Source organism: Kogia breviceps, chromosome 1, assembly GCF_026419965.1.
Source record: "Kogia breviceps isolate mKogBre1 chromosome 1, mKogBre1 haplotype 1, whole genome shotgun sequence".
Lineage (NCBI taxonomy): Eukaryota > Metazoa > Chordata > Mammalia > Artiodactyla > Physeteridae > Kogia > Kogia breviceps.
Genome location: NC_081310.1, coordinates 89,788,176 through 89,816,020, shown reverse-complemented (window position 1 = coordinate 89,816,020; position 27,845 = coordinate 89,788,176). Strand labels below are relative to the sequence as shown.

At 52.5% G+C, this 27,845-nt stretch overlaps 1 protein-coding gene across 5 annotated transcripts; it reads right to left on the bottom strand.

Annotated features, from left to right (window-relative positions):
* Nucleotides 1-993: 993 nt before the first annotated feature.
* Nucleotides 994-27,845, bottom strand: ATP1A2 (ATPase Na+/K+ transporting subunit alpha 2). 5 transcript variants are annotated; one of them, XM_059066945.2, is made up of 23 exons: nt 27,696-27,845; nt 22,163-22,267; nt 21,922-21,981; nt 20,241-20,444; nt 19,621-19,734; nt 19,234-19,368; nt 18,418-18,535; nt 16,430-16,698; nt 15,335-15,533; nt 15,089-15,198; nt 14,813-14,947; nt 13,662-13,851; nt 13,371-13,546; nt 9,693-9,829; nt 9,099-9,249; nt 8,841-9,009; nt 8,450-8,604; nt 7,726-7,849; nt 7,374-7,519; nt 7,035-7,165; nt 4,447-4,548; nt 4,258-4,349; nt 994-3,278 (listed from the first exon to the last, which is right to left on the bottom strand). In XM_059066945.2, exons 1-23 carry the CDS (start codon nt 27,705-27,707, stop codon nt 3,250-3,252), a joined length of 3,063 nt encoding a protein of 1,020 aa, XP_058922928.1. In that variant the 5' UTR covers nt 27,708-27,845; the 3' UTR covers nt 994-3,249. The 5 variants fall into 5 exon arrangements, with proteins under 5 accessions (XP_058922928.1, XP_066895498.1, XP_066895503.1 ...); XM_067039397.1 differs by lacking the exon at nt 19,621-19,734 and having other exon boundaries at nt 27,696-27,812; XM_067039402.1 differs by lacking the exon at nt 20,241-20,444 and having other exon boundaries at nt 27,696-27,807.

The following is a 27,845-nucleotide window of genomic DNA, read 5'->3' as shown; positions in this document are numbered from 1 at the left end:
GAGAATGGGGAAAGAGGTACCAGAAGTGTTATTTTATTTGGTGAGGTATGTGAGGGCCTTGCTGAGTAGGTAATGTTTAAGGAGTGATCTGTGTAAAGCAAGGAAGCCAGGCATGTGAGTAACTAGGGAAAAATGTTACTGGTAGAGGGACCATCAAGTATAAAGGTCCTGAGGTGGGATTAAATGAGACTATACAACTAAAGGTCTGACGTAGTTATGGCACAGAGTGAGCTGCAGTTAATTCTCCTACAACTGCTATTACAATCACCATCACCACCTCTGCTAGACTTGTAATAAAGGGGCCAAGAACTGACTCCTGACTGGTTTTCCAAGATCCTGGCACAGGGCTGTAAGTTTGGTATCTTCCTTTCTCCAGTTATCAGGGAGAAACGCACACCACCCAGCCACCTCTCCATCCCCAGTATAGAAGCATTCCTCCTTACTTCCCATCACACCCAGGGGTCCGTGAAGGTTTTTGATGTCTGCTACTTAGATGAATTTCAAGGATTGCATCTACTTTTCCCTCCATCCCCCACTAAAGATAGCACCCAGAACAGAATAGACTGTTAATTGGTGTTGGCTATTGGGGCCCCCTCAGCCCACCGTCTCCTTCCCCTACCTGCTCATATTGAGAGTGGCCTGATTTTGGTCTGGCACAGAAAAAAGCAGAAGTGGCCCTGAGGGTTTGGGCCCATAGATTCATGGGCTCTTCCCTGTCCTAGAAAAACCTTTATGGTTTTTGGGGTGGGTTCACCTGTGAGGAAGGAAGACCCCACTGTATTTTCGTCTAGGTTGTTTTGCAACCTGATTTCTTCCCCTCTCTCTTGCTCCACTGACATCATCTGTTCACAGATTGTTTCCCTCCTGTCCTTATCTCCTGCCCTCTCTTTATTGCTTCCTCTGCAAGCCAAATCTTGCCACAGCACACATTTCAATACCACAGTTTGGGAGGGAGGCAAGTATTAAAGACAGAAATCTGAATTATGGAAAGGATTTCTTCTTTCATAAAGAAATGCAACTTTATTATTTTCAAGTACATACGTAGTGCCTCAAACTAATGTCTTACAAAAGGTCACCAAGTAAAGGTCTGGTAGATGTTTCTTAACAAATACATAAGAACTGATGACAATTAGCCCATGCATTCACTATTTCTAAATGGATATTCCTAAAGTGTCCCAAAAGTATTGTTTTAGGAGACTACATATGCCACCCTAGCAATATGGTTTATGCTCTTAATTTACTAAACAAATGCCATTTTATTGATTGTGCAAAGATAAACTTTTGTCCGTGGTCAATAAATCTCAAATTAATCAGGCCCAAATTAATATGGTTTCCCATTTAGTTTTCCAAGCCCAAGGCAATGACTCATTATTTCAAGGTACTTCTGATAAAGTAAAATTCCAGTGTAATGAAGTAATAGCCCTTGGGAGGTTGTTTATGGGCCTGATGTTTGTCTTTTTTGCTTCCTTCCTTTCTGCCTTAGGTCTTCCATTTTCCTTAGGTGTCTCTCACACTTGCTTGGTTCATCTAGGATTCTCTCTACAGGACATTCCCTAAGCCTTCTAAGCCAGGCTTAGAGAATGGGCAGAGCTGCCTGCAGAGCAAAGTGGAGGTGGGGAGGAGGTTAGGGAGGGAAAAGCATCTTCCTGTAGGAACCTGAAACCAACTCCTCGTCTCAGGGGGAAGTGGCACAATGATCATCAGCGTGAAGGGCGTTGGTCTGGGAGGAACAGCCCTGCTGTCTAAGAAGGTCAAAGGCAGGTCTCCTAAAGCTCTCTCTTGTTGTCCAGAGGTCCTAACCACATCCATGACCTAAGCTGATTCTGCATGTCCCTGGAAGAGAGGAAGTCTCTGGGAACTTCTCTACCCCAATTCCAGCTTATGGCCAGGGACCTCCTTTGCCAGGGCTGGCTTGGCAGTGCCTGGGAGTGACACAGGTTCATCCGGATGGGCATGAAGGGGAAGGGGGGAGGGGCAGGGAATGAGCTGGCAGCTCCCCCTCTCAGCACCACGTGGAACTTCTGAGGACTTAGCATTCTAAAGGGCAGGGTGTTACCAAGCACACATGGTGGAGAGAACTGGAACATCTGTGACAACTGAGGCCTCGGGGACCAACAGACCTCAAACCAAGGGTCAGTGGGGAACACCACGGGCACACGGGTGTGGAATCTCAGTGAAGCTCCTCAGATTGCCTCCTGGTCCTGCCTCTGTGCTACTCTGGTGACATTGGAATTGGTTCTACTGGCGGGGTGCTCTAAAGCAGGGGTCCCCAACACCCAGGCATCCGACCGATACAGGTCTGCAGTCTGTTAAGAACTGGGCCACATAGCAGGAGGTGAGTGGTTGTGAGCGAGCAAAGCTTCATCTGCAGCCCCTCAACCCCCCCCCCCCCCCATTGCTGGCATTACCTCCTGAACCATTCCCTGAACCACGCCTCCCCGTCCGTGGAAAAATCGTCTTCCACGGAGCCAGCCCCTGGTGCCAAAAAGGTTGGGGACCGCTGCTCTGAAGGGCAGGTCACAGAGCTGGAGCCCAGAGATCTATGGCAGACATCCTGTACTGACATTCTGTCTCACTTCCTGTCCGCTTGCTCCGCCATACCCCCCTCTCCCACCTGTCTGCCCAGCTCTCCTCTGGCGCTTCCTAAATGGCTTTGACTGGGAGATAGGCCTGCTTCTCCAACCGGCTGGCTTCCCTTTCTAGCCTCAGGCCCTAGCACTCACCAGGAGGCACCATTTGTGATTTCCAGGTCTGAGGGGGAAGCAGGGGACAGAGTTGGGCAGGAAGCAAATGAGGGGTGAAGGTGGGGAGTGGGGTGAGGTTGGAGAGATAAAGGGACACTGGTGATCTGAGACAGTTCCCCTCCTGGTCTAGACAGATCCCTGCCTTTCGGTGTTGATCTGTTCTAGTGGGAGGTGGGGGTGAAGGAACAGGGACCGGGGAGGGCTGCGGTACCCCTCAGTTCCTCAGGTAAGATAGACAGCACGTGGAGTGGAGTGGGGCAGGATCTGGGGAGGGACCCCTGACATGTAGTGTCTGGGCTGATTGCTCCTAGATAGGCCCCTGGGGCAATCACCCCAAGCTGAATTACCCACTGCCCGCAACTCGGCCTGCTGTGTTGCCTCATTCTCTCGCCCCAAGTCTTCTCCCCAAGCCACCCCACTGTTTTCCACCCCTCCCCAACGCCATCCCTGCGACACCTTCAGGGCCCCCCGTCTTTCCCATGCTTGGCTCTTCTTTCCAACGGGCTCAGTAGTATGTCTCCTTCTCCACCCAGCCTGTTAGAGAGATTAGGCACGGGGGTTGCAGGGTGAGCTTAAGAGGAGACAAGAGATAAATGCCCTAGGGGCTTGGTGGTTGAGGCCAGGTAGAACAGAAGTCTGGGGAAGGGGCTGAGGAAAGCAGCTGTGGAAGCGGAGGCTGGGAGGGGACTCCATGAGGCCATGGATTAGGGGAAAGGAGAGACTTGCATTTAGCACAGGGGACGGTGGCCCGGAGTGGTTTGGCTGGGGGGGGGGGGTGGAAATACAAATGGCAACAGGGGCTGTTCAGGTAACAAATGAGTTTCTAAAGGGCAGCCGTCCATTGTTGCTGTCCAGAAATGGGGCCCTGGGATCGACAGCGCCTGTGATTTTTCAGGAGAAGCCAGAAACTTGGATTTTATGTGAAAGCCCTTAAGTTTTAGATATTAGGCCAATTGAAAAACAAAAAACACAAAACACCCATGCAAGACAGGGCAGCCAAACCAAACAATATCCGTGGACCATATTTGGCTAGTGAACCATCCATTTTCGACCTCCAGTAAGTGATCAAAAATGCTTGTTGGGAAAGAAAAAATACTTGGTTGACGACTGGGAATTAGGAGGGCTGGGCTGTAGTGCCAGTCTGCTGCTTCTGGCTTTATGACCCTGAACGAATAAATTCACCTCTGCCCCTCTCTTTGTCTGTAAAATGTGGAGGTGGGACTAGATGACCTCGGAGGGCCTTTCTAGTGCTGATGTTCTGTGATTTCAGGTGGAAGGCGGAGGGCCTCAGAGACCAGTTGTGTGTTAGGTGGGATGGGAATCTGAGAGGAAGAGGTTCAGCAGAGTCAGGGCTCCTAGGACCCCGGACTCGAGGATCCGAGGGCACTGAGGAAAAGGAGCAAGGATTCGTAGTAGTAGGAATGGAGTTCGGGTTTGGAGCCCTGCAGGGGTAGGTAGCCACAGTGGGGAGTTGCACTTTGCTGGGGTTGGGGTGCAGCGCCGAGGTGCTTACCACCTGGATATCGCCGCAGGATCAGCTTTCGGACCTCATCGTAGATGAAGATGAGGAGACTGTAGGGGAAGGCGCAGAACCACCAAGTGACCCTGAGGAAACAGAGGAGAGTGTGAGGGGCATCAGAGGTTGCTTCAAAGGGACCAGAACTTGGATCCTAGCAGGGGGCCCTTCTAAAGAGACACTCACTTGAGCGGGTACATGCGCAGGGCCACACCCATGCCCGGGCAGTAAGACAGAAAGGCCGCCAGTGCTGTCTCCTCCAGAAGCCCAAAAATCAGAATCTTGTTCCTGCAAAGGCAAAGAAAAGAGGGTAGGTAGCGTTGGAGGGGAGGGTAGGGAGGGGCAGAGATCCAGGGTGACCCCTGGTGGTGGAAGGGAAAGAGGCGGGAAGAAACGCTGGGGAAAGGCTATAAATGACGTCTTCCCATGCCTTCTTCAAATGCTTCTTCTCACGCTAAATGTAACCAAAGAAAAGATTGTCTTTAATTTTTCTGCTTACTGATTTTCCCTCGATTATTGTCTATAACACATATTTTCATTCATCAAATCAATGTTTCCTATGTGTTGGGTGATACGCTCTGTGCTGGAGATGCCATGGTCAATGCAAGCTTCCTTCTGGAGACCCGGGAACCTGCCCTCACGCAGCTTATAATCTTGTTATTGCTCCAGGCACATGGCCTTTGAAAGTGTCGTTTCCCCAGCAAGATGCTTGTTCCCTCACTTCAGGACCCAATTATGTCTTCTACCCTCTCAGTGTCTCCTACAGCCCCAGGTAGTTGTGGGTCATAGATAGTCAATAAAGAAGAGAATGCTTGTAAAGTACTCAGAAAAGGAAAGCTCACTGGATAAAAAGTGCTGAATATATATTCACCACATCAGAACTGAAGAGCAGGAGAGAATAAGGCTCTGAGGACAGTGTCTGGAGTCGGACAGGTGGGGTCTAGTCGCAGCCGGGCCACTTACTAGCTCTGGTTGTAAGCACTGTTGCTTAACTTCTATGAACCTCATGCTTCTCTGGAGGAGATAGTACCTTTATATCCTACGATTGCTGCGAAGATTATGGGAGATAATGCGTGGAGAGCTCTTGAACGTGGAACGTTCTTAGCTGTATTTTATAATCTCATGCACTGCACCTCTTCATGGCTTAAGCCAGTGGTTCCCAAACTTTTCACTCATTAAGGAGCCCTCTTATTTTTCTTCTATCAAGGCCACATTTTAATTGATTTTTGTCTTTCCAGCTGCATCTGTTAATAAGTAACGAATATAGGCACTTCCCTGGCCGTCCAGTGGTTGGGGCCCTGCGCTTCCACTGCAGGGGGCATGGGTTCGATCTCTGGTTGGGGAACTAAGATCCCGCATGCTCCACAGCGAGGCCAAAAAAAAAAAGGAATAAATATATTTTCCCAATTAAAAAATTAATTAGAAATACACACGGCTTCCATAGAGATTTGTGCATTAGCATGTGATCGCTATAGTTCATACTCAGGCTTCTGCCTGACAATGACACTTTGGTAAGCTTGGGAATCTTCTTAGAGGAAGTGCTTAATTTCCATAAAGCTGTTTGAATAATGCACAGAGCAACTCTGAGGACCCCTGAGGGTCCAGACACCCCAGGGTGGGGCAGAAGGCACTAAGGCTGCCTCGGGCCACCTTACTTGTTGGTATTAGTACTCCTTCCCTGGCCCAGTCTGACTTTCGTTTAGTTTCTTTTCCACTTGCCTCTCAGATGGGCAGGATTTAGCCGGTCTGGTTATGTCCCCTGCTTGCTCTGTCACCCATGCCCTGCACAGTCCGTCATCCAGTGTCTTGGACCCTCTCCTTTTTCTCTTCTCACTGCCTTGTCCCCATTAGTGTTTTTAGCTCAGTGGAATCTCCTTCCTTCATCTAACAGACTTTTCCCTTTCCTCTCCCTAGGATCTCAAACGCTATTAACTTCACTGGGGTTTTGGCATTTTATTTTCTCAAACTAAGAAATTGTGACAAAACTCACCTGGGGAATTGTACCCATTGTTTGCAGTAGAAGAAAAGAAAGATAATGGGAGTGATACCTTCGGCACCGACCACCATACAGGCTGGATCTGCAGAGGAATCACTGGGTACCCCCCAGGTGCCAGGCTCTGTGACAGGTGAGCCACCCAGTGTAGTAGACACGAGCTTGGGCTTCAGAAACAGAGCTGGCTGAGCTATTTCCAGCTGGGTGATCCCAGGCACACCATTTAACTTTTTGCGGGGGTCTCTTATCCATTGAATGAAAATAATACCTCCCTCACAGAGCTACCGTGAGGTTTGACGGTGTCTGTGAATCACTTAGCACAGTGACTGGTACGTGTAACTCACACTATAAGAACTTGACCCTGAGCAGCTCACAGCTCCCACAAGGACGACATCACCACCACAAGGCGAGTGCTGTAAACTAGAGCTACCTGCTGAGTGGAGGGGAGCACAGGGGACCCTGTATTTAGGGCTGAGCCAAGGGGTGGGGGTGAGTACAGAGTATAAGATAGAAGAAGGAGGAAGGGAGGGAGGGAAGAGGTAAGGGGAGAAGATGAAAAGGAAGGATGATGGAAGGAGACCATAATGCAGGAGATTTTAGGAGCAAATTAAAACTCATCAGAAAGAGTCATAGCCCTCCTTCCTCTTCGCTCATCTATTTCCAAAAAAGGCTACGGATATACAGCCGGGCAACTACAATCGGAGACCCCAGCCGATGTGGGTGGGTGAGTGCGCCCTGAATGCGCTCTGCCTGGTGGGCAGGGCCGGTGGGCAGTGCTCACGTCATGCCCTGCTGGAAGACTGAGTTGCGGCGGGTCTTGCAGATGATGAGGTCAGCCCACTGCACGACCACGATGCTGGCAAAGAAGGCCGTGTGGCATGTGAACTCCACCACCTTGCGCTGCTCATAGGTCTGGGGGAGGGAGGGCAGAGAGAGGTGAGAGTGTGAGAGGAAAGGGTAGGAACAGGCGGCAGCGTGGTCCAGGGCAGATGTTAAACCCTGGACACCTACTCCACCCTTAGCTCCCAATCCCACTGGCCACGACTGACCACTCCTGCCAGACTGAATTCAGCCCTACCCTCTCATATGTGTGCATCTGCACTTACACAGCCCCACTTACCCACTCCTGTCCGTAGCTGTCCTCCAGGTCATTCATGGACCGGTCGTCCCAGTCGAGGCGGATTCCCAGCAGCCGTGAAGGCAAGAAACCATTCTCTGCCAGGATCACGAAGTAGGTAAAGAAGCCACCCAGTGCCTGGATCATCCCTGTGGGTGGTGGGCAAAAGACAAAGGGCAGGGCCTGGGTCATAGAGGGTAACAGGATGGGGCCAGCCCCTACAGGCCAGAGAAGGACATCCCTGACCCTCGGAGGGTTGACCCCTGTCCTGGAATTTTGCAGGGGGATCATCCCTCCAAAGGCTGGGAAAAGCATCTTCTTGGGGTTCCCTCCTGAGCCCCAGGCCCGGCCGCACCGATCTGTCCATAGGCCATGCTGATTAGCCTCTCATTCACCAGCTTGTCTGTCTGCGGGTTTCTCGGCTGCCGCTTCATGATGTCACTCTCAGCTGCCTCATAGGCCAAGGAGATGGCAGGGACCTGTGCAAGGGGGCAGTTGGGGAGAGGACGGCATTTGAAGGGAGAGGGTGGGAGCAGAGGATGATCAACAGTGAAGAATCTTTGACACAATTCAAACACTTATAAAGACCCAAGACCCCGGACTTCCCTGGTGGCACAGTGGTTAAGAATCCACCTGCCAATGCAGGGGACCCGGGTTCGATCCTTGGTCCGGGAAGATCCCACATGCCTTGGAGCAACTAAGCCCATGTGCACCACAACTACTGATCCTGCGCTCTGGAGCCCGCAAGCCACAACTACTGAAGCCCGCGCGCGTAGAGCCCATGCTCCACAACAAGAGAAGCCACTGCGGTGAGAAGCCCATGCACCGCAATGAAGAGTAGCCCCCGCTTGCCACAACTAGAGAAAGCCCGTGTGCAGCAACAAAGACCCAACGCAGCCAAAAAAAAAAAAGAGACCCAAGACCCTATCACCTTCCAGGCTTTGTGCTCATCTTCTCTGCAACCCTCACAGTCTGCTCAGCTGTCCCTGATGCGCCTTTCCTTCCATCTGTGGCCCACCCCTACCCACTGCGCCCCCATGACTGCCTTGCCTGTCCCCTCCTCCAACCCATGGCCTCACCATGTCAGTGCCCAGGTCAATGCAGAGGATGGTCACAGTGCCCAGAGGCAGGGGGATGTTGGCGATGATGAACAGCAGGAAGGGGGTGATCTCGGGGATGTTGCTGGTCAGGGTGTAGGCGATGGATTTCTTCAGGTTGTCAAAGATCAGGCGGCCTGTGGGGAGGTTCTGAGGGCATCAGGGAGATCAGAGGGACCCTCCCCACCCCCTAGCCCCTGAAGCATGGCCGCTCGTCTACCCAACAAAGGGAGATTTTGTGTTACAGGGAAGCTAAAGCAGGCGGCGGATGCCTGAAATCCTGAGTCGAGTCTGTAATTGAGGTAAAAGGCAGGGAAGCAGATGTGCCGGCTCAGACATCCTGGATGGCATCCCAGCCCGTGTGGCCCCTCACCCTCCTCCACACCCGTGACGATGGAGGCAAAGTTGTCGTCCAGAAGGATCATGTCGGCTGCCTGCTTAGACACGTCAGAGCCAGCGATGCCCATGGCAATGCCGATGTCCGCCTTCTTCAGCGCGGGGGAGTCGTTCACCCCGTCCCCTGTCACCGCCACGATGGCTCCCTGGGGAGAAGGTACAGCCAGGCTGGGGGGTGCAGCCCCTGCACGTGCCTGGCCTTGGCCCTGGCCTTGACCCTTACCCCCTTGCTCACCTGCCTCTGACAGCCCTCCACGATGATGAGCTTCTGCTGAGGAGACGTCCGGGCAAAGACAATCTCCGTGTGGTTCTTGAGGATCTCGTCCAGGTGCTCTGACGTCATGTCCTTCAGGTCAGAGCCGTGCACCACACACGCCTTGGCTTCTCTGGAGGCAGAGGCAGAGCCGGTTGATTCCCTGGTACCCCACCACCCCTCCTCGCCACTGCCGGGTCTTCCCCAACAGCTTCGCTCTTCCTCTCCCTGACACTCAGTGACCTGTCTTTCCGGTTTCTCTCTTTGAGGGGGGTGTGCTCAGTCCTCACCACGCGGCAGCATCACAGTCGTCAGTACAGTGTGCTGGGCCAGGCGCTACTTCCTTTATGCGTATCTCGCTCCTATAGCAACCAGCAGCGTGGATACTACCCTAATTTTGAAGTTGAGAAAATGGAGGCTCGGGAAGGTAAAGTGACAGGTCCAAGGTCACACAGCTAATCAGTGGCACAGTCCGGCCACAGACTCGGGTCCAGGGAACCAGCAGTTAGGACCAGATACCCTCAGGGGATACTCAAGGGGCTGAGTTGATGGGGGAGGGGTCCTGCAGAGCCTCACCTGGGGTTGACTTGGCTGACAGGAATGTTGAGCCGGGCTGCAATGTCCTCCACCGTCTCGTTGCCCTCTGATATGATGCCCACACCTTTGGCAATGGCCTTGGCTGTGATAGGGTGGTCCCCGGTCACCATGATCACCTGGCAGGAAGGAGAAAAGAGAAAAGGGAAGCAGCATTAAGGTTTTTTTTTTTTTTTCTCCTTTTATTCCTTTCCCAAAGTCGGAAGAGCTAGACCGCTAGATGGTGGGACTGGAAGATTCCAGCCAAAATAATGGAACTCTGTGTGTGTGTGTGTGTGTGTGTGTGTGTGTGTGTGTGTGTGTGTGAGAGAGAGAGAGAGACAGAGAGAGAGAGAGAGAGAGACAGAGAGAGAGAGAGAGACAGAGAGAGAGAGACAGAGAGAGAGAGACAGAGAGACAGAGCGAGACAGAGAGAGAGACAGAGAGGGGAAGAGACAACGACAAGTTGTGTTCAGGAGATCAGAGATAGTTTGCCTAACTGGAGGAAAGCCTCTCTGACGGAGTAACAAGTTAATGAGGGGCCCTTGGAAGAGCAGCCTCAAGGATTGTTTAGGAGTTTGAATTTCATGGGATATGAGGTTATCACAGCTGGAAGGACCCCTAACAGCTCCTTCATTTTACCAATGAGGAAACAAAGGCTTAGCAAGGGGCCCACGATTTGCTCCGGGTCCCAGGGAACCAGAACAGACATGGTTATCTTAGTGCCCAGTGTGATGTCTGCAGACATCCTAATCAGACAGGGCAGGGATGGGAGGGAGACATTCCCTCCCATTCCTCCCTGCTGCCTTCCACCACCTGTTCCTCTGCCTCTGACATCCCTTCACAACGTGGGAACAAGGTGATTTCTGAATGAACCGTGATACTCATTGCTGCTGTTGCAGAATGGATGGAGCTGGATGGGGAAGGCGGTTAGCATCTGAGAGGCTGGTAAAGAGGATGTTGCAAGCATCAGGAGGTCAGAGCCGGCTTAGGAGACCATTTGCATGTGGGGGTTTGTGGGGCAAATCCCACACATACTGAGAAGGAAGCCTCTTCACACCCTGCTGCCTTCTCTTCCACCCCCAAAAGCCACATGGGCCTCCCAGCTGAAAGATAAAAGCATCTTTGCTGTCCTCATCCTACTCAACCCTCTGGGGCGTTTGGCACTGTCTACCAGTCCCTCCTTGAAGCCCTGTCCTCCCTTGGCTCCCATGGACTCCTCCTTTCCCTGTTCCCCTGCATCCCTCTTCGTGCATTTTCCCACCCGAGTGAGGAAGCAGGTTTGGTGTCGCCTAGCAGACCTAAGGTGAAGCACTGACCTTCCCCAAGTGCCTTCACTGAGTCTCAGCAGAATGGAGATGATGAGTCTTTCCTTCAGGGTCGTCTTGAGGAGTTAGTGGCCTTAGGTGGACGCTCACTAAGGGTTACCTGTGACCACCTTCCCCCTCATCACTGGTTCCTCCTTCTCCACTTGCCCTTCCTGTTGGTGTGGCCCAGGGTTTCCTTCCCCTCCCCTTTCTTCACCCTTGCTCTTTTCCTGAGCAATAGAATCAAGAATACTAGCGTGTCTTTAATCTGTACTCACACGGGAACAAGACTGAACTCTTCTGTCCTGGAGCCCTTTCTTGAGCTCTCAGCCATATTCCTACTTTCCCTGAAACATCTCCCCCTGGGCATCTTACAGACCTTCCGATATCAGGGTGAAGTGAACTCCTTATCTCTACTTCCCTCCCCCCACCGAGCCTTCTCTTCTGCTCCCCACCTGAGATACTATCCATTCGATTCATTCTGTCCCTTTATCTCCTGGATCTTCTCGCCTCCCCATTTGAGTTTGGTCACCAAGTTCTCAAAACATCTCTCAAAAGTAACTACTCCACTCCTTTTGTCGCTGTCCTCATTTGGGTCATCATCTTGCTATCATCTTGCTATTGCAATAGCCTCTTATGCTGTCTCCCCAACTCCAGTTCTTCTCCAAATCCAGCCCCTCCTCCATCCAGGTAGCCTCCTAAAGGCTAGCTCTGCCCTGTGACACCTGCGGCTCTCTGTGGCTCTCAGGATAAAGCCCAAGTCTGGCATTTAAGCAAAATCCTTCCAACTGGCCCTGGCCCTGATTGCAGTCTCCATCTCCGGTGCTCCCCGGCCACCTCCCACTGTCATGCGCACACGCCTCGTGCAGCCCAGCCACGGCTGGGTACACACTGTTCCCTGCTATTGACATGCCTTCCTCTCCCTCCCCGCCTTACAAAATGCTCTTCACCCTTCGGGGCCCAGATCAAATGTCATGCCCTCTGTAAAACATTGTCCAGTTCTCTGGGGTGGACTTAACTGCTCCCTGCTGCTCTGAGTTCCCTGGACATGCTTTCCCCAGGCCTCGGTGACTGTTCTGATCATGGTAACAGGCTGCCTGGCGAGAAGGGGAGCACGGGCTTTCCGGATGAGCTGGCCAGGCTTCCTATAGCCAGTCTCCCTCTTACTAGCAGTTTTATTTTGGGAAAGCTACTTACCCACTCCGAGTCTCAGCTTGTTTTATTTTTAAATGGGGATAATGATACCTACCTTAGAGACAGAGTGGTTGCAGGGTTCAGAAATCACATATATGTGCATATATACATATAAGCCCTCTAGTGTGATGGTTAAAAAATAGCAGATACCCCAGTTCAAATCCTGGCTCTACCACCTACTAGTGCTGTGGCCTTGGGCATGTTACTTTGCACCTCAGTTTTCGTCTCTGTAAATAAGGGAAAATACTAGCGCCTACTTGTAGGGTTGTTGTGAAAATCAAATGAGATCCATACAGGCTTGGTGCTTAGAATAGTGCCTGATGCATATAAAGCCTCACAAAACAATAGGCACTTTTTATTATTAGACCATCTGACCCTTAGCCAGTGCTCAAAGACCCTATCTGTTAAAATTGTTCTGTGATTAATTTAATTTGTCTTTTGTATCCCCAGTGCCTGGTGCAGTCCCTGGCCCTCAGTAGACAGGTTGAGTTGAACTGATTTGGAAGTAGGTGAGAAGTTGAAAAAGGAGGAACAAGCGATGGCATCAGAATTGGTAACTGGACAGGTTAAGAGTAGCCAAGAGCTGTATCTTGGAAACAGGAAAGTAACCAAGATGGAAGGGATTTTTGTTTTGTTTGTTGAACTCCAGCACCTTGAACAGTGCTCAGTAAACAATAAATATTTGTTGAATGAAGCACAAATGTCATACAGAGATGGGAGTGGTCATTGAGAAGCAATTGCAGTTGGAGAAGAGAATGGGGGAGAGGTATGCTTGGTGGAATGAGGACCGGAGCTAGTCTACAGGGTTATGGGGCAGAGGTGAGTGGCCGCAGGCGAGAGTCTACTAATCTCATCCTAAATGGCTAGAGAGAGGGGGCAGTAGCTGGGAACGGGAGGACAACCAGATCGCAAAGATAAGGGTGACTGATCGGCTTGAAACCAGAATGGAAGAAGCCGTGCCCCAGAGAGAGAAGATGGGTGTGGGAGACTGGTCACTCTGAGCAAAAGGGACAAGGGTGAGAGCTCCAAGGCAGGGACCGACCTTTCCTTGCAGATGGACGGCTTCTCCTCTCAGTCAGCAGGAAGGAGGCCACCAGTGGCCCAGGTCTCCCCAGGGCAGCAACCTCTGAAGCCCCTGGACTTTTGGTGTTTGGGAGGAGGGACGAAGTGAGGCTAGTACCTTGATGCCTGCACTCCGGCACTTGCCCACAGCATCCGGCACGGCAGCCCGTGGAGGGTCAATCATGGACATGAGCCCCACGAAGCAGAGCTTCTCCGTGGGAAAGTTCAGCTCATCTGTGTCGAATTTGAAGCCCCGAGGAAACTTTCCAGAGGGCAGATTCAGTTGACAGAAGCCTGAAGGGGACAGAAGGGAGGAGTGAGAGCAGCAAGGTGGTTGCCGGGTTGCCCCCAGAGCCCCTCATCCCAGGGAAGCCTTTCTCAGCCCTGCTCCCTGCTTCTGGCCCCTCACCTAGCACTCGCTCCCCCAGTCCTCCCAGCTCCAGGTAGGCATTCTGGAAGGCGTCTTGCATCTCCTTGTCCAGAGGGACCTCCTTGCCCTGCACCAAGATGGAGGAGCACCGGTCCAGGATGCGCTCGGGGGCCCCCTTCATCACCAGCACGTGGCTCTGGGGGTTGTCTTCTCTCTCGTGGATGGACAGCTGGAGAGAGGAAAGGCAGTTACAGAGGGGCCATACTTGTCTTGAAGCTCCAGTGCACAGCACGGGGCCTGAGACAGAGCAGAGACTAGTAAGGAAAACTCCCTTAATAAAATAACTCCTGATCCATCAACCATTGTCAACATAGGGAGAGGCTCCGTGTGTGGATGGGTGTTTGGACCTCATAGTCCTAACCCTGTAACCTGAGAGTCACCTTCCCATAGGACATTCATTCACTCAGCAGATATTTATTCCAATCAGTTAGGACAGGCACTGTGCTAGGGGCGAGGTGGCTTTGTCATCAGCACGCCCCATCACCACACTGGCCTTAGAGGGGCTTTACCCCTATGGCTTTTACAGGACATAGCTTAGATGGCATTCTTGGCATTTAACAGATGCCCGCAGGCCGAGGGATACCCTAAGGAAATTTCCGACATATGGTTCAACTAAATGGGATGGAAGGGTTGGGGGACTGGAGCCAGAGGATGTGGAGCCCTGGGAAGAACAGTTGAGAAGGTGACAGGTTGTAGTAAAGGAATGAAGGCTTGGTTCTGTTGTTTTTCTTGTTGTTGTTTCTGCGGTACACGGGCCTCTCACTGCTGTGGCCTCTCCCGTTGCGGAGCACAGGCTCCGGACGCGCAGGCTCAGCGGCCATGGCTCACGGGCACAGCCGCTCTGCGGCACGTGGGATCTTCCCAGACCGGGGCACGAACCCGCGTCCCCTGCATCGGCAGGCGGACTCTCAACCACTGCGCCACCAGGGAAGCCCGGAATGAAGGTTTGGGAGTTGGGTGTGGGTTGGTCGTTGCAACCAGACATCTGGTCACCCACATTGCCCCGGGGGATGATGCAGGGGTGAGATGGTGCTCAGATGCTCTCTCTCCTGCTGTTGATTCCCCTTTGACTCTGTGTGCCCCTCACTTCCATGTCTCCCTCTTCCCTTGACCTGGCACCCAAACCAGACCTGGTACTTATTGGTTGAGTTGAAAGGGATCTCCGCCACCTTGGGGTTTCTATCCCTCATCTTCCTCACGGAGCCACAGGACAGCTCAATGCACTTGAGCAGAGCTGACTCGGAGGCATCACCAGCTGTGTCCCGCTGCCAACAAGGAGAATTCAGTGTCACAGTGGAGGACCAAGGAGGGAGGGCACTGACGTCCCCGAGGCAGCCACAGAGTGCAAGAGGGGAAACTGGGCATCGGCAAAGTGGGCAGGCTGTGGCGATCCCCCGACCCCCTACCTTAGACACAGAGATGTTCTCCTGCCCTGCCTTGAAGACAGCACGGTTGCAGAGACCAGCAATCCGGGACAGAGCTGTCCAGGTGGGGGATCGTTTGTCGAAAGTGGCCCCTGGGAGGAAAGGAGAGAGAAGCAGGAGCTTGGCTCTCCTTTAGACCTCTTATCTCACCCCCACCCACCCCGCCACTCCAGTGCCCTGAACATCCTCTGGTCCCCTCCACCCACTCTGGGTAGAGCACTCAATCACCAGACTGATCTTCTGTGGTGTCAGCCTCATGGATCTGGTTGTCAAACCACATGTGGGCGACGGTCATGCGGTTCTGGGTGAGGGTGCCCGTCTTGTCGGAGCAGATGGTGGAGGTGGAGCCCAGCGTCTCCACTGCCTCCAGGTTCTTCACCAGGCAGTTCTTCCGAGCCATGCGCTTGGCTGTCAGGGTCAGACACACCTGGTAGAGAGAGAGGGCAATAAAAAGGGCTCAGCCTGAAGCTGGAGATATCCATGTCCTTACCCCAGACCGTGGCTCTGTCCCTCCTCCCTTGACCCTACTCCACGAACACTGCGAGAGACCTAGGTGTAAGTCATGAATGTGTTCCATTTTAGACGTGTTGAGCTGAGATCATGAGTGTATATTTAGGTGAAATGTCCAGTAGGGAGTTGAAGATATTTGGCCAGAGCCCCAGAGAGGGCCAGAGTAGAACACGGTGTAGGTATGTGTGAGTCATCAACAACGAACAGGCACCAGAAACTGGGAGGAGATGAGCTTACTCAGGGGGATCAGGAGGAAAGCAGAGCACTGAGGACTGAGGATCGGTGGAGGTGCGGAGGAGGAGACAGTGCAGGGTACTGGGGAGAGGAGAACCAGGGTAGTGATGAGTCACAGTCATCAACGAAGGAGAGAATGCTAGGAGGGTGGACAGAGTATCCATTTCAGCAGCAGAGTTAAGGATGGGAGCTGAGGAAAGGTCACTGGATTTGCTAATTAGTCACTGGTGACCTTGGAGAGAGCCTTGATGGGAGGGTTAGCCAGGATGAGCTCCAGAGGGCAGTGGGGAGATGACTAGTACAAGGGTTGTGAGAAAAGGTGACCAGGACAAGCTCTGGGAAAGAAACTGAGAGCGAAGGCACAGCCCAACCTAAAACCTTTCAGACTCAAAAAACTCTGAGCCATGTATTAAATGATCTTTTTCAGACTCACATTCTAAGTCATGTATTAAAGGAGAATAGAATATGTGATTTTAGGGGCTGGAAGTAAGAAAATTGCAGAGAAGCCATAGCCTCTCTTGCTTTTGAGACAGGGTAGCAAAGCCCTCCCTTGGAGGCCCCTTGGCCTGACCCACTCACAGTGACAGTGGCCAGCAGCCCCTCAGGCACGTTGGCCACGATGATGCCGATGAGAAAGATGACTGCCTCCAGCCAGCTGTAGCCCAGGATGAGGGACAGCACGAAGAAGGATACCCCCAGGAACACAGCCACCCCTGTGATCAGCTGGATGAAATGCTCAATCTCCATGGCTATGGGTGTCCGCCCAACCTCCAGGCCCGAGGCCAGAGTGGCTATGCGGCCCATCACTGTCCGGTCACCTGTGGCAATCACGATGCCCCTGGCAGTGCCTACAACACAGGAAGGGACACGAGGTTGGGTACCTTGGGGTCCCAGGAACTGAAGTCTCATCCTACTTCCTGGGAGAGGAAAACCATCACAGAGTAAACAAGCCAAAGACTGTGGGTCACTGTCATTAGATTGTACCTCCCTTGGCTTCCTCTCCCAGCATAGATGGCCAATCCCAGACTCAATACAACAGCAAATTATTTTCTCTTATACCTGGGCCTGGGGAGGAAACTTGCAAATAAACTCAAGGGTCAAACTGAGGAGATTCAGTAAATGAAATAAAAGTATTGCCTGTGGTATTTCAGTAAAATCAATCTCATACTTGTTATCATCCAAAAATATATTACAAACACAAAGTAAAGTACTAATGCATTTTCCCTGTAGTCTTAAGTTTTTCTTTCTCAGCACTAGGCACGAATCTCTATAGAAGAAACTAGGCAATCTCTAGCCCTTACGTAGACATTCCAGGGGTCTTCAGGGGAGGAAGTATGCTGGAGTGGAAAGAGCATGCATCGGAGCCAGCCAAACCTGAGTTTGAATCCATCTTTGAATTTCTACCTAGGGATTGTTTTAATAATGAAATGAGACAGTGTTGTCATACACCTAGAGCAGTGCCTGGCACATAGTAGGCACTCAACAAATGTTAGTTCCATTCATTTCCTCTCCTCTCTTCAAAGCCAGTTCAGAGTAAGCAATGGACATGTTTTGCTAGACATTGTAATCAATTGTGGGAAATGTAGAGCAAATTTCAGAATCTCAGTACATTAAGAATTTAGGAAACAATGTGTGGTGATTTTCACTATGATTCTAACTTGCTGAAGGAGGGGGAAAGCCCAGAGAAACAGAATACACACTGAAGAGAAATGAGAAACGGGAAGGGAAAGGTATGTGTGAGGAGGCGGGTGCGAGGCCTTCTCTGACCCACTTTCTGAGGCCCATGGTCTAGTCAGCCTCTTCCTCCCACCAGCTCTGGCCCCAGCCTCCCTCTCCGAGTCAGCCCGGCTCTGCTCACTGGCACAACCAAAGAGGGCAGGGGGTTCGGTTGTGCTTGGACTCTGGCCACTCAGTGGTGGCAGCTCTGGGAGCTCTTCCTGGTCTTTGGTCATCTCTAGAACCCAGAGCAGTGGTGGGGCACACCGGGCAGCCTGTGCATGACTAACAGTTTCTTTTGGTGACGCTCAGGCCAGGATGCAGCCTGAAGGAAGGCCTGAATGTTCACCTGGACTGAAAGCTTTCCTGTCCCTTCCCCAGCCTGGGCCCTGGTCAAAGCAAGGGTCAGAGAATGAAGCAACTAGTCCGAGAACCAGGAGAGATGGAATCCATCAGTCAAACCAGAGACTTCTAGGAATCAAGGATGGTTTGGGACGTGTGCGTGTGTGTGTGCATGTGCGTGTGTGCATACGTGTATGTGTGTACGGGCCTTGGCCCATATCTGAAGGCTTGGGAATCTGCACTGTCCTGGGGTGGACAGAACAGAGCTCTTTCTGTGGGGAGGTGACTTTTCCCTGGAGTCATGCCACCCCAGCCAATTCCCTGCTCTCTGGAGGGGACTACTTCTGTAATACTCAGGGCTCTCTGCCCCTTCAATTCCCTCCTCCGTAGCCGGGTTTTTGACAAGTAAGTACAGCCATAGCCCCCAGTCCTGCCTGGAGGCTCAGGATGCAGGCTCCTCCCTCAGCTGAGGCTGGGACCAGGGGCTCCCCACCAGGCTAGCCTCTCACCTTCCACGCAGTTGGTAGAGAAGAAACAGATATTGCGGGTCTCCAGGGGGTTCTCGTGGGTGAACTCGGGGGAGCGGGTCTGGGGCTCCGACTCGCCTGTTAAGGATGAGTTATCCACCTGAGGAGGAAGGCAGTGTGGAGTCATCAGACGGGCAGACACATTCAGGCACGCACAGCTGTGTCCTGACTCCAGCCACACTCAGTCTCCATGACACTCAAGACAGAATTACACGTGCCCTCATCACATATTTATAGCATTACTCAGCTATTGTCCCTGCTCTGGTTTGGAATCTGGGCTCTCACTGACTTCTTCTGTGACCTTGAGCAAGTTATTTAACCAACACTGCCTCCCTTTACTCATCTGTAAAGTGGAGAATGGAAGTAGAATCTCTGCATTGCACAACTACAGGGGGTGCCATTAACACCGTAGTCGATGAAAATGGCACCGTCTAGGGTTGTGCATGGCATGACTTGTGTGGCCACATGCAACCACCCGGCACTATTACACCATTCTTGCAGAGTTAAATTAGGTAGCCTGTGTGAATGTATATAAAGCATCTGACACACAATAATACTCAATACATGATTGCTGTAAAGTGGATATCAAAGAAACACCGGGGGTGCAGAGCATTCATGACACACAGATACAAGGATGCGTACGTGTAATATGTGAAACAAGGTGTGGCTGGGCAGTGTGGAGCAGGTGTTGACATCTGGACCCGGGCCTCCCAAACATCAAGCTTCTAACGGGCCCCTCTCAGCTTTACACAGCTTGCTTTGTGGACTCAGCCAGTGGTTCTGGCCTGGTCCCCTCACCTTACAGCCGTGAGAAGAGATGATCCGGAGGTCGGCAGGCACTTGGTCTCCACCCTTCACCTCCACCAGGTCTCCCACCACCACCTCCTCCGCATTGATCTGCATCTTCTCTCCTTCCCGCACCACGAGGGCTTGCTGTGGGGAGGCCCCGGGGATCTCAGGAGATGCTCATCTCTACCCCTACCTTCCTCTTTTGCTGGTGTCCCACCTCACCTCCAACCCCACCAAGGAGGACAGACCTTGCACCCTTAGCAACAAAATAGGTCCTGGTGTGAAGAGCTGGAGGGTCTTTTTTGCCCAAGCCTCCATCTCAGAGCCCAAGGAGTTGAAGAGATGAGTCTCCCAGAAACCTTATGCCCCAGCCTGGAGCCCAGCTCCGCCATCTACCTGAGGCACCATGTTCTTGAAGGAATCCATGATTTTGGAGCTCTTGGCCTCCTGGTAGTAGGAGAAGCAGCCAGTGACAATGACCACAGCTGCCAGCACCACGCCCAGATACAGCTGGTAAGGAGAAAGGTTTTGAGGGACCTGCCCTTTTCCCAACCCTACAGGGGCAGCTGCCACTCAGGATGAGCATTCAATGCCCCCTTTGTCTGCATCTGGGAGTGAGAATGGTGGAAGAAAGTCCTTCTCTCCAACCTCTCCTTCAACCTTCTAATCCCCAGCCTCCTAAAACTGGAGGGGGTGGGGAAAATCATCGGGAGTTCCCAGGACTAGGACCTCTTTAAGGGGTAAAGACCCAGGGATGCAGACAAGCCCACTGAAGTGTGAAGGAACAGAGAGAGGCTGTCTCAATCATGAATGATTGTGTATGTTTGTGTTGGAGGAGGAGTGTCTGTAGATATGTATAGAAGTCTCACCCACTTTCAGCCTAAAGAACAGAGGGGCTGTCAGACTGTACAGGAAGGTCTTGCTCCCTGACAACCCCCCCTCCACCACTGTATTGGAGATTCAGGGTTGGAGGACAGAATCATGGGCTGATCCAGGGGTCAGGCGTGCTGGCTCACATTGTCATTGGATGGTTCATCCTCCATGGCAGCCTGGATGCCGTAGGCCAGGAAGCAGAGGATGGCCCCAATCCACAGCAGGATGGAGAAGCCCCCGAAAAGTTGGCGACAGAACTTGACCCACTCAGGGGTGGTCGGGGGTGGGGTGAGGGCATTGGGTCCATCCCGAGCCAGAATGTCCTGGGCCCGCTGGTTGGTGAGGCCCTGAGGGAGGCAAGGAGAGGTGTGGGAGCTGAGCTCGCATCTGGAACTAGCCAGGCCCCTCACCACTTCCCACCAGCTCTCTGGCAGCGGAATAATGTCCAGGTGGAGAGAAAAATTCCACCTGGTTGGAAGGGGTAGGGGACCATCAAGAGAGGCCACACGGAGGAGGTGGCATTTGCAATGGGTGTTGGAGGACTTGAAGGCTGAGTAAGATTTTGGCTGTGGTCCCCCCACCTCTGGTCAGCCTTGGGTTGAGACACATTTTGGTTAGGGCCACAATAATCTCCTTTGGAGGCAGCCTTGATAAGACTCCCTGGAAAGACATCTCAATTGATCTCCACCCCCCACCCCAACTCTCTGCCTTCAGATTCCCCCCTTCACCAAGGATTCAAGAAGAGTCCTACATTATTGACCATGAATGTCACACAGCTTTGGTCACCATACATCTCTTTCCCCAGAAAGATTTGCCTGACCTTGTTCCCCTAGCCCTAGGCTGGCTCACATGCCCCCTCTCTGGGTCCCATTGTATCCCAGGCATGATTCTAGAGCTGTACTCACTATATGGCACTGGAATTCTGTTTGCCTTCCTTTCTGCTGCTAGACTTTGAGCTCCTTGAATGCAGAGGCCACTTCTTATTTCTCTTTCTATCTGTCCCCTCATTTATTTAATAAATGTTTATTGAGTGCCTACTACATGCCAGGCAATATGGTCAGTGCTGGGGATCCAGAGACGGACAAGACCCACAAGTTCCTGCCTTGTACAGCTTATGATCTCGTGAGGTAACACACTATAAATAGACATTACTGCCAGAGAGTGGAAAGTGTTATTTTAAAAAATAAAGTAAGGTAAAGGAAGGGGGTGTAGAATTTTCAAAAAGGCAGTCAAGGAAGGCCCACAGGAGGAGGTGTGCACCCATTACATTTCTGATGAACGATTTTTTTACTTTTCACAATGATGGGCTTGGCAATGTGACTGTGCCACTAACTATTGATATGAACGTGGGAAGCTACTCTCTCTCTGAGTCTCCTTGTTTTAATGAACAGGTCTCCACGCCTGGCTTGTTGTAAGGATCAGAGGAAAGTATGTGAAGCATCTATCCCAGTGCTACATGCATAGCAGCTCCCAACGCATTACTCTGATAATAGTCATGAGTTCCCCCACTATTGCATGTAAGTCAGTTCCACGAGAGAAGGTGTGTCACTGAAGCTGCTTGGGATACAGCCCTGCCCAGAGGCCCTCCAGGGCCTGGGTTTTAAGGAGTTCTGGCTTCCAGGCACTCAGGAAAGGAGCTGTAGACCAGAAAGCAGGGGATCTGTGTTCTAGCTTTGGCCCTGCCACCAACTAGTCCCTTGTCTCTGGGCCTCGGTTTCCTTAACTGTAAAGACAGTTGGATGTGAGTTTTAAGTCCCCTTCTACCCCGAGGCTGCGTGGTTCTCTCATCTCTTTGGTGCCCTCCCTAGAAGCCCCTTCACTGACCTTGGACAGATCCACTTGGTACTTGCGGCCCAGCTCATCCAAGGACAGCTTGTGGTCGTCCTGGAGAAGGGAAAGCAAGTTGCTTTGGGGAAGGAGGCAGACTGTGTGTGTCTAGAATGCATCTGTGGGCACTGAGGGCACAGCAGTGAGGCAAGGAGCATGGGGGGGTGGGCACGAGCTTCCCTGAGGGGCAACGTTCCCAGCATGGGAGCCCTTGTCCGTGGCCTGGCTGGGGACTCACCATGGCCACCTCCTTCTTCAGCTCATCCAGCTCCTTCTCTTTCTGTTTTTTCTTGCCGCCCCCATTTTCCGCAGTGGTGGCTGCAGGTGAGTACTCGCGGCCGGCCTGCAGGAGGAAGGGAGAGCCCAGGGAGTCAGGGAGGATGGAGGCTGGAGCCTCTATTCCCACTGGATAGCCTGGAACCCCAGGCATTGGGAGTGGGGGCCCAGTGGATTCAAAGTCAGTGGTCATCCCAGGGGAGGAAAGGGGGTTGCAGGGTGGCGGGGACCCCAGGCCCTCAGTTTGAAAACTATTAGTAGAGCCCCAGGGCTCTACATTTGAACTTCGGGAAAGGCTGAGGGGCTCAGGACTCAGGTGCCCACTCTTAGCTTTTGAGTAGTAGGGCTCATGCTAAGATTTTGTTTGTTGAAAGAACCCTGCTCTTAAAGCAAAGTAAACAAAAACCTTAAAAACCACCATCCTACACTATTTAGAATTGTAGAAGGGACTGGACAGGGCTGGGGGTTCGCTGAGAGAGCAGTACCCTGTAGGGATATCTTTGTCCAAACACCATGGCTGCTTTACTCAGAGAGGAGTAGAGACAGTTAGGAATGGGGGGGCAGTTAAGAGTCTTTGGGGAGTCAGGGGTCAGGACAGGGAAGTGTCTGGAGGAGGAGGGGAGCCACAGGGTCTGGTGGTGGAGTGTGGAAATGGGATGAGCAGGGCTCACGGACTGAGAAATCAGTAGTCGGAGGATCAGTGCGTCCAGGAAATGGGCGCATAGAGCGTCCCGGGAGCCCTCTCCATCCTGCTGCTACCAGAATGCAGGATTTGGGGTTGGGGTGAGTCGTGGACTCTTTCTGGCAAAGGTTTGTGGGGGAGTACCCCCAAGCCCCCCTTGCCTCCAGCCTTGAATGTGAAGTGAGTCCCCAACCCCTTTGGCCATGACACTTTTGGGACTAGGCTGCTGCTGCTGGGGCAGGATAAAAGGTGCTGGGAGGGGCTTCCCTGGTGGTGCAGTGGTTGAGAGTCCGCCTGCCGATGCAGGGGACACGGGTTCGTGCCCCGGTCCGGGAAGATCCCACATGCCACGGAGCGGCTGGGCCCGTGAGCCACGGCCACTGGGCCTGCGCGTCCGGAGCCTGTGCTCCGCAACGGGAGAGGCCACAACAGTGAGAGGCCCGCGTACCGCAAAAAAAAAAAAAAAAAAAAAGGTGCTGGGAAGATCATGTGTCTTCAAGTCCTGTCAGCCAAGAAATAAAAGTTGACCTCATAGCTGAAAAAAAAAAAAAAAATTGCTACTGGGCAAGAGGCAATTCACAGGATTTGAAGCCCCAGAGCACAATTGGGTGAGGAGGGAACTGGGCCCTGTTTGTCTAAAAATATAAGAAATTGTCTCTGAGCATAGAGAATGGACTTGAGGACGTGGGGAGGGGGAAGGGTAAGCTGGGACAAAGCGAGAGAGTGGCATTGACATATAAACACTACCAAATGTAAAATAGCTAGCTAGCGGGAAGCAGCTGCATAGCACAGGGAGATCAGCTCAGTGCTCTGTGACCACCTAGAGGAGTGGGATAAGGAGGGTGAGAGGCAGACACAAGAGGGAGGAGATATGGGGATATATGTGTAGGTGTAGCTGATTCACTTTGTTATAAAGGAGAAACTAACACACCATTGTAAAGCAATTATACCCTAATAAAGATGTTTTAAGAAAAAGAAGAAATTGTCTCTGAGGATAAATCTAAAACTGAAAATGCATGGAACTCTTAGGTCCAGGCATTCCTGGGTCCTTTAGTGAAGTCAGGTGAACATTTTAACAGGAGCCTCGTGAGGCTACCATTTCCCCCTCCTCTTACGGACCTGTGGTCTCCTTGCCACCACCAGGCTTCCAGGGTCTCACAGGGGCCTTCTGGGGGAGAGGGTGGGGAATGTCTCCTTCCAAGGGGTCTTGGGTGATGGGATAGGAAGGAGCTGGGGAGGCCTGGGGTGGGGTGACAAGTGCCTTCTCACCCCCTCTACCTCCCCAGGCTCCTCTCCTACCTCCCTCAGGATGTTGTGTCCTTGTCACAGAGGGACTGCTCAGTTCCTGTCCTGTGCCTCCACTTTTCCACTGGACCCTAAGGGCCATGCCAGGGTTTCACGAATGAGCTTTTCTATACTATGATGAAATTCTTTTTTTTTTTTTGTAAAGAGGGAACACCTGGGTGGGGTCTACAGTTAAGGTGCTTGCCCTTTTTTTGTTTTGTTTTGTTTTTTTTGCAGGATAATTCATTTTTTAAAAACAGACTTTTTCTTTCAGAGCAGTTTTAGGTTCACAGCAAAAGTGAGCAAAAATTACAGGCTCCCATATACCTCTTACCCACCCCTGCACGGCCTCCCCACCATCAACATCTGGCACCAGAGTGGTACCAGATGCATGAACCTACGTTGACACATCATTATCACTCGAAGTCCATAATTTACATTAGGGTTCATTCTGGTTGTTGCACATTCTGTGGATTTGTATGAATGCATAATAACATATATCCATTATTATAGTATACAGAGTAGTTTCACTGCCCTAAAAATCCACTGCGCTTGGGGATGATACATTTTTTTTTTCCATCAAAGAGGAGCCATCCAAGGAATGTGGCAGCTGCCCTGATCACAAGAGATCACAAATCTGGCATCTGGAGATATAGAAGTCTGACCAGTGAAATCAGGAACTGGGGTGGGGGAGGTGCAGTGAGAGGTGGACAGCATTATCGCCCAGACACTAATGATCTAGAAGGATATGAGCTCTTTGCAGTCTGTTGCTCAGAAGTGCTCGTCTCAGCAAAGGTGATCAGTAAATCTTGCATTTGTTTCCATGTGAAGCATCTATGAATCAAGGCTATTTTTGGCTTCCTGAAGGCTGATCTTCCTGGGGAGACTGAAGCAGCCCAACAGTAGGAGTGGGGAAGGGCTGTGAGTAATGCTATCTCTTGCTTCCCCAGGTGACTCAGGGGGGCTCATTTAATTGAATGGATTGAAACGTCCTGGATTCACAAATCTAATGCTTTGGATTCTGTCCTTGGTGGGACAGCACTGAGAAATGGATGAAAAGCAGCAAAGAGACAAGAGGCCAGAGATTGGGTTGGATAAGCTTCAAAGCGACCCTCCATAGCTCCCGGGGCAGGAACAGGGTCTGGGCATTCACAGTGGAGGGGGCTGTGCCTGGGGGCCAAGGAGCAGAGCCCAGAGAATTTCTGTACATACAGGCATGAAGTAAAGTTCATGAAAATTAGAATCAAAAGCATGGTTTAAAAAATTTCCCAGCCCACATATGTACGTCTGGCATGTACAGATGGTGGCTAAGCAAAGAAGCTCTGAGCAGCAACCCCTTTCCCCAAGCGCCCATCCTGCTTTCCTGCAGGCAGACACAGAGCTGGGGACACACTGCCCCGTCCCCCCTCCTGTCCTGGCAGGGCTCTCAGGCTCTGCAGCCAGGAGCCTGCGGAGATTCAGAGATTTGGGGCCAGCGGGTTGCCCAGGCAAGAAAGAAAGAGAGGCAGCAAGGACCACTCCCCTCCCCTCCTCCCTCCCCCGTCCGCAAGTCCACAAGTCCCCCTCTCTGGGCCTTGAGTGCCTGCCGAAGGAGAACAGAGAGTTCTTTCTGAGAAAGCCCAGGGCTGGACAGAGTCGGGGCAGCTGGAAATCCGCCAGCCCTCCCCCCCACCGCTGCCCTTCGGTGGCAGTTGGAGCAGGCTGGGCTCCCTCCCACCACGGCTGTCCCTTCCCCCAACTCCCAAGCTGCCCTTCACAGTCACAGGGTGATGAGATGACAGTGAGCCCTTGCTCTGCAGGGAAAAGGGGGATTTGGATGGGGGGATGCCTTCCCTCTTCAGGGGTCTCCTGGCTGGGTGAACTCCAAGCTCCCCGCCTAAGTCCCCAGCCTCAGTCTGGACAGAACCAGACCTGCTCCCTGACTCGCTACTGGGAGTGGTTGGGAAGGGAATTCAGGGATGCTGGGGGAGAAGCACAGACCCCTGAAGAAGTCAAGGTCAAATCACTTCTCAAGCAGGACCTCTTGAGCTGGGTCCACCCTGTGCTAAGGTGGAGGAGGGGAGAGGTCCGAGGTCCTGCGCCTCAGCTGGGGACTCCCGTTCCCTGGGGGAACAAAAGATGTCAAGGTGCAGCTGAAGGTCCCCAGAGAGTATCTTCCCATGGTTGTGAGCTCTTCCTCTGTGAAGCCCACACGTCAGACACAGCTCTTCACAGACCTCACGTGCCCTCACACCGTGACATCTATGCTCACTCATGCTTGAAGGTCTGCACGTTTGCAAATTTGTCTGCTGAGACACAAACACAGGTGCTCACCCATGAATGTCTGTATCAACTGCAGCCTATGGAGAACACATGAAAACACACACACACTCACACACACACACACACACACACACACACACACACACACACACTCACACACCAGTTCTATTTATAGCTCCCACCCTAGCTCAGGAACCCTGGTGTCCAAGCTCTGAGTTTTCTCAGCTGCTAAACTCAGTGTGATACCATGTCCTTGCCTGACCCCCCCCTGGGCCCAAAGAGCCCTACAGCTCCTCACAGGCACCTTCTTTCCTCAGCACCCTCCCTTCGCTCCCCAGGCCTTTTCCCTCCCTGCTCTCTTCTGCCAGAATTCCACAAAAGGAAAGCCGCCAGGGCCAGGCGCAGGATGTAAAGGGATTGGGTCACTTTTCTCCATATGGAAATTTCATTTCCAAGAATTCAAAGCCGTGGCCCTGTCCCCCACCCGCCTTCCCTGGTAGTTGTTAATCTTCCCCTTGGCATACCCAGTGCTGCAGAATGCCACAGGCTGGGGTGGACTGAGGGGGGTGCCCGTGGCTCTCACCAGCCTCTGGGAAAGTCCTCAAAGCACATGGCTTGCAGCCAGAGGACAGTGCTGCCCGGGACATCCGGGGGCGCTGGGTGGGGGGCTGGGGGCACATCACTCTTCCTCCGTACCCTCCGCCCAGCTGTCCCTGGAACACAGGGCCCCTGGAGCTGGTGTCCGGAACTGCTTGGTGACTCTGGAGTGGATGGCCCCTGCCCCTCTCTCCAACCTCAGATTGGACCCCCATCCTCTCAGGCTGGGACTCCCAGAGGAATGGATACTTTCAGAGGGTGGCGAAGGTGGGGAGGATTAACAGTACCAAATGGCCCTTCAGCTGGGAGTCTGGGAGATGCGGTGAGAGAGGAGGAACCGTGGAGATGTGGCTGGAGGAACAGGAACAGAGATGAGGGAGGGGGTGGAGGGAGGGCCGGAGGGGATACGAGTGGTGGGCTGCGGGGTTGGTGCTGGGGGTGCTGGTGGAGAGGACAGCGCTTGGGCGGCCGAGCGCTATGATGGGTCTGTGTTGTGGGGCTGTGCACACAGTTGTAGCTGGGACACTGTCCGTTCCAAGTTCAAACCAGCCCACTGCTCCTCCCTCCGTATCCCATCTCCACCTCATCCTTTCCCTCCAGCCTCCCTCACCGTCCAGAGAGGCCCTACCGCTCCCCCCCAGAGAGGCCCCTGCTCTTTGGGGATACTCACCCCACGGCCCATCTTGGGGCAGAGTGGCTGAGGAATCTAGATGGGGGAGGTCACCAGGAGGATCCCAAGCTCACACCACCAGCCTGGGGTGGCCAGAGACCCCAGCAGACAGCCAGAGACAGTGAACAACAGGGTAGCTTTAAATAGGTC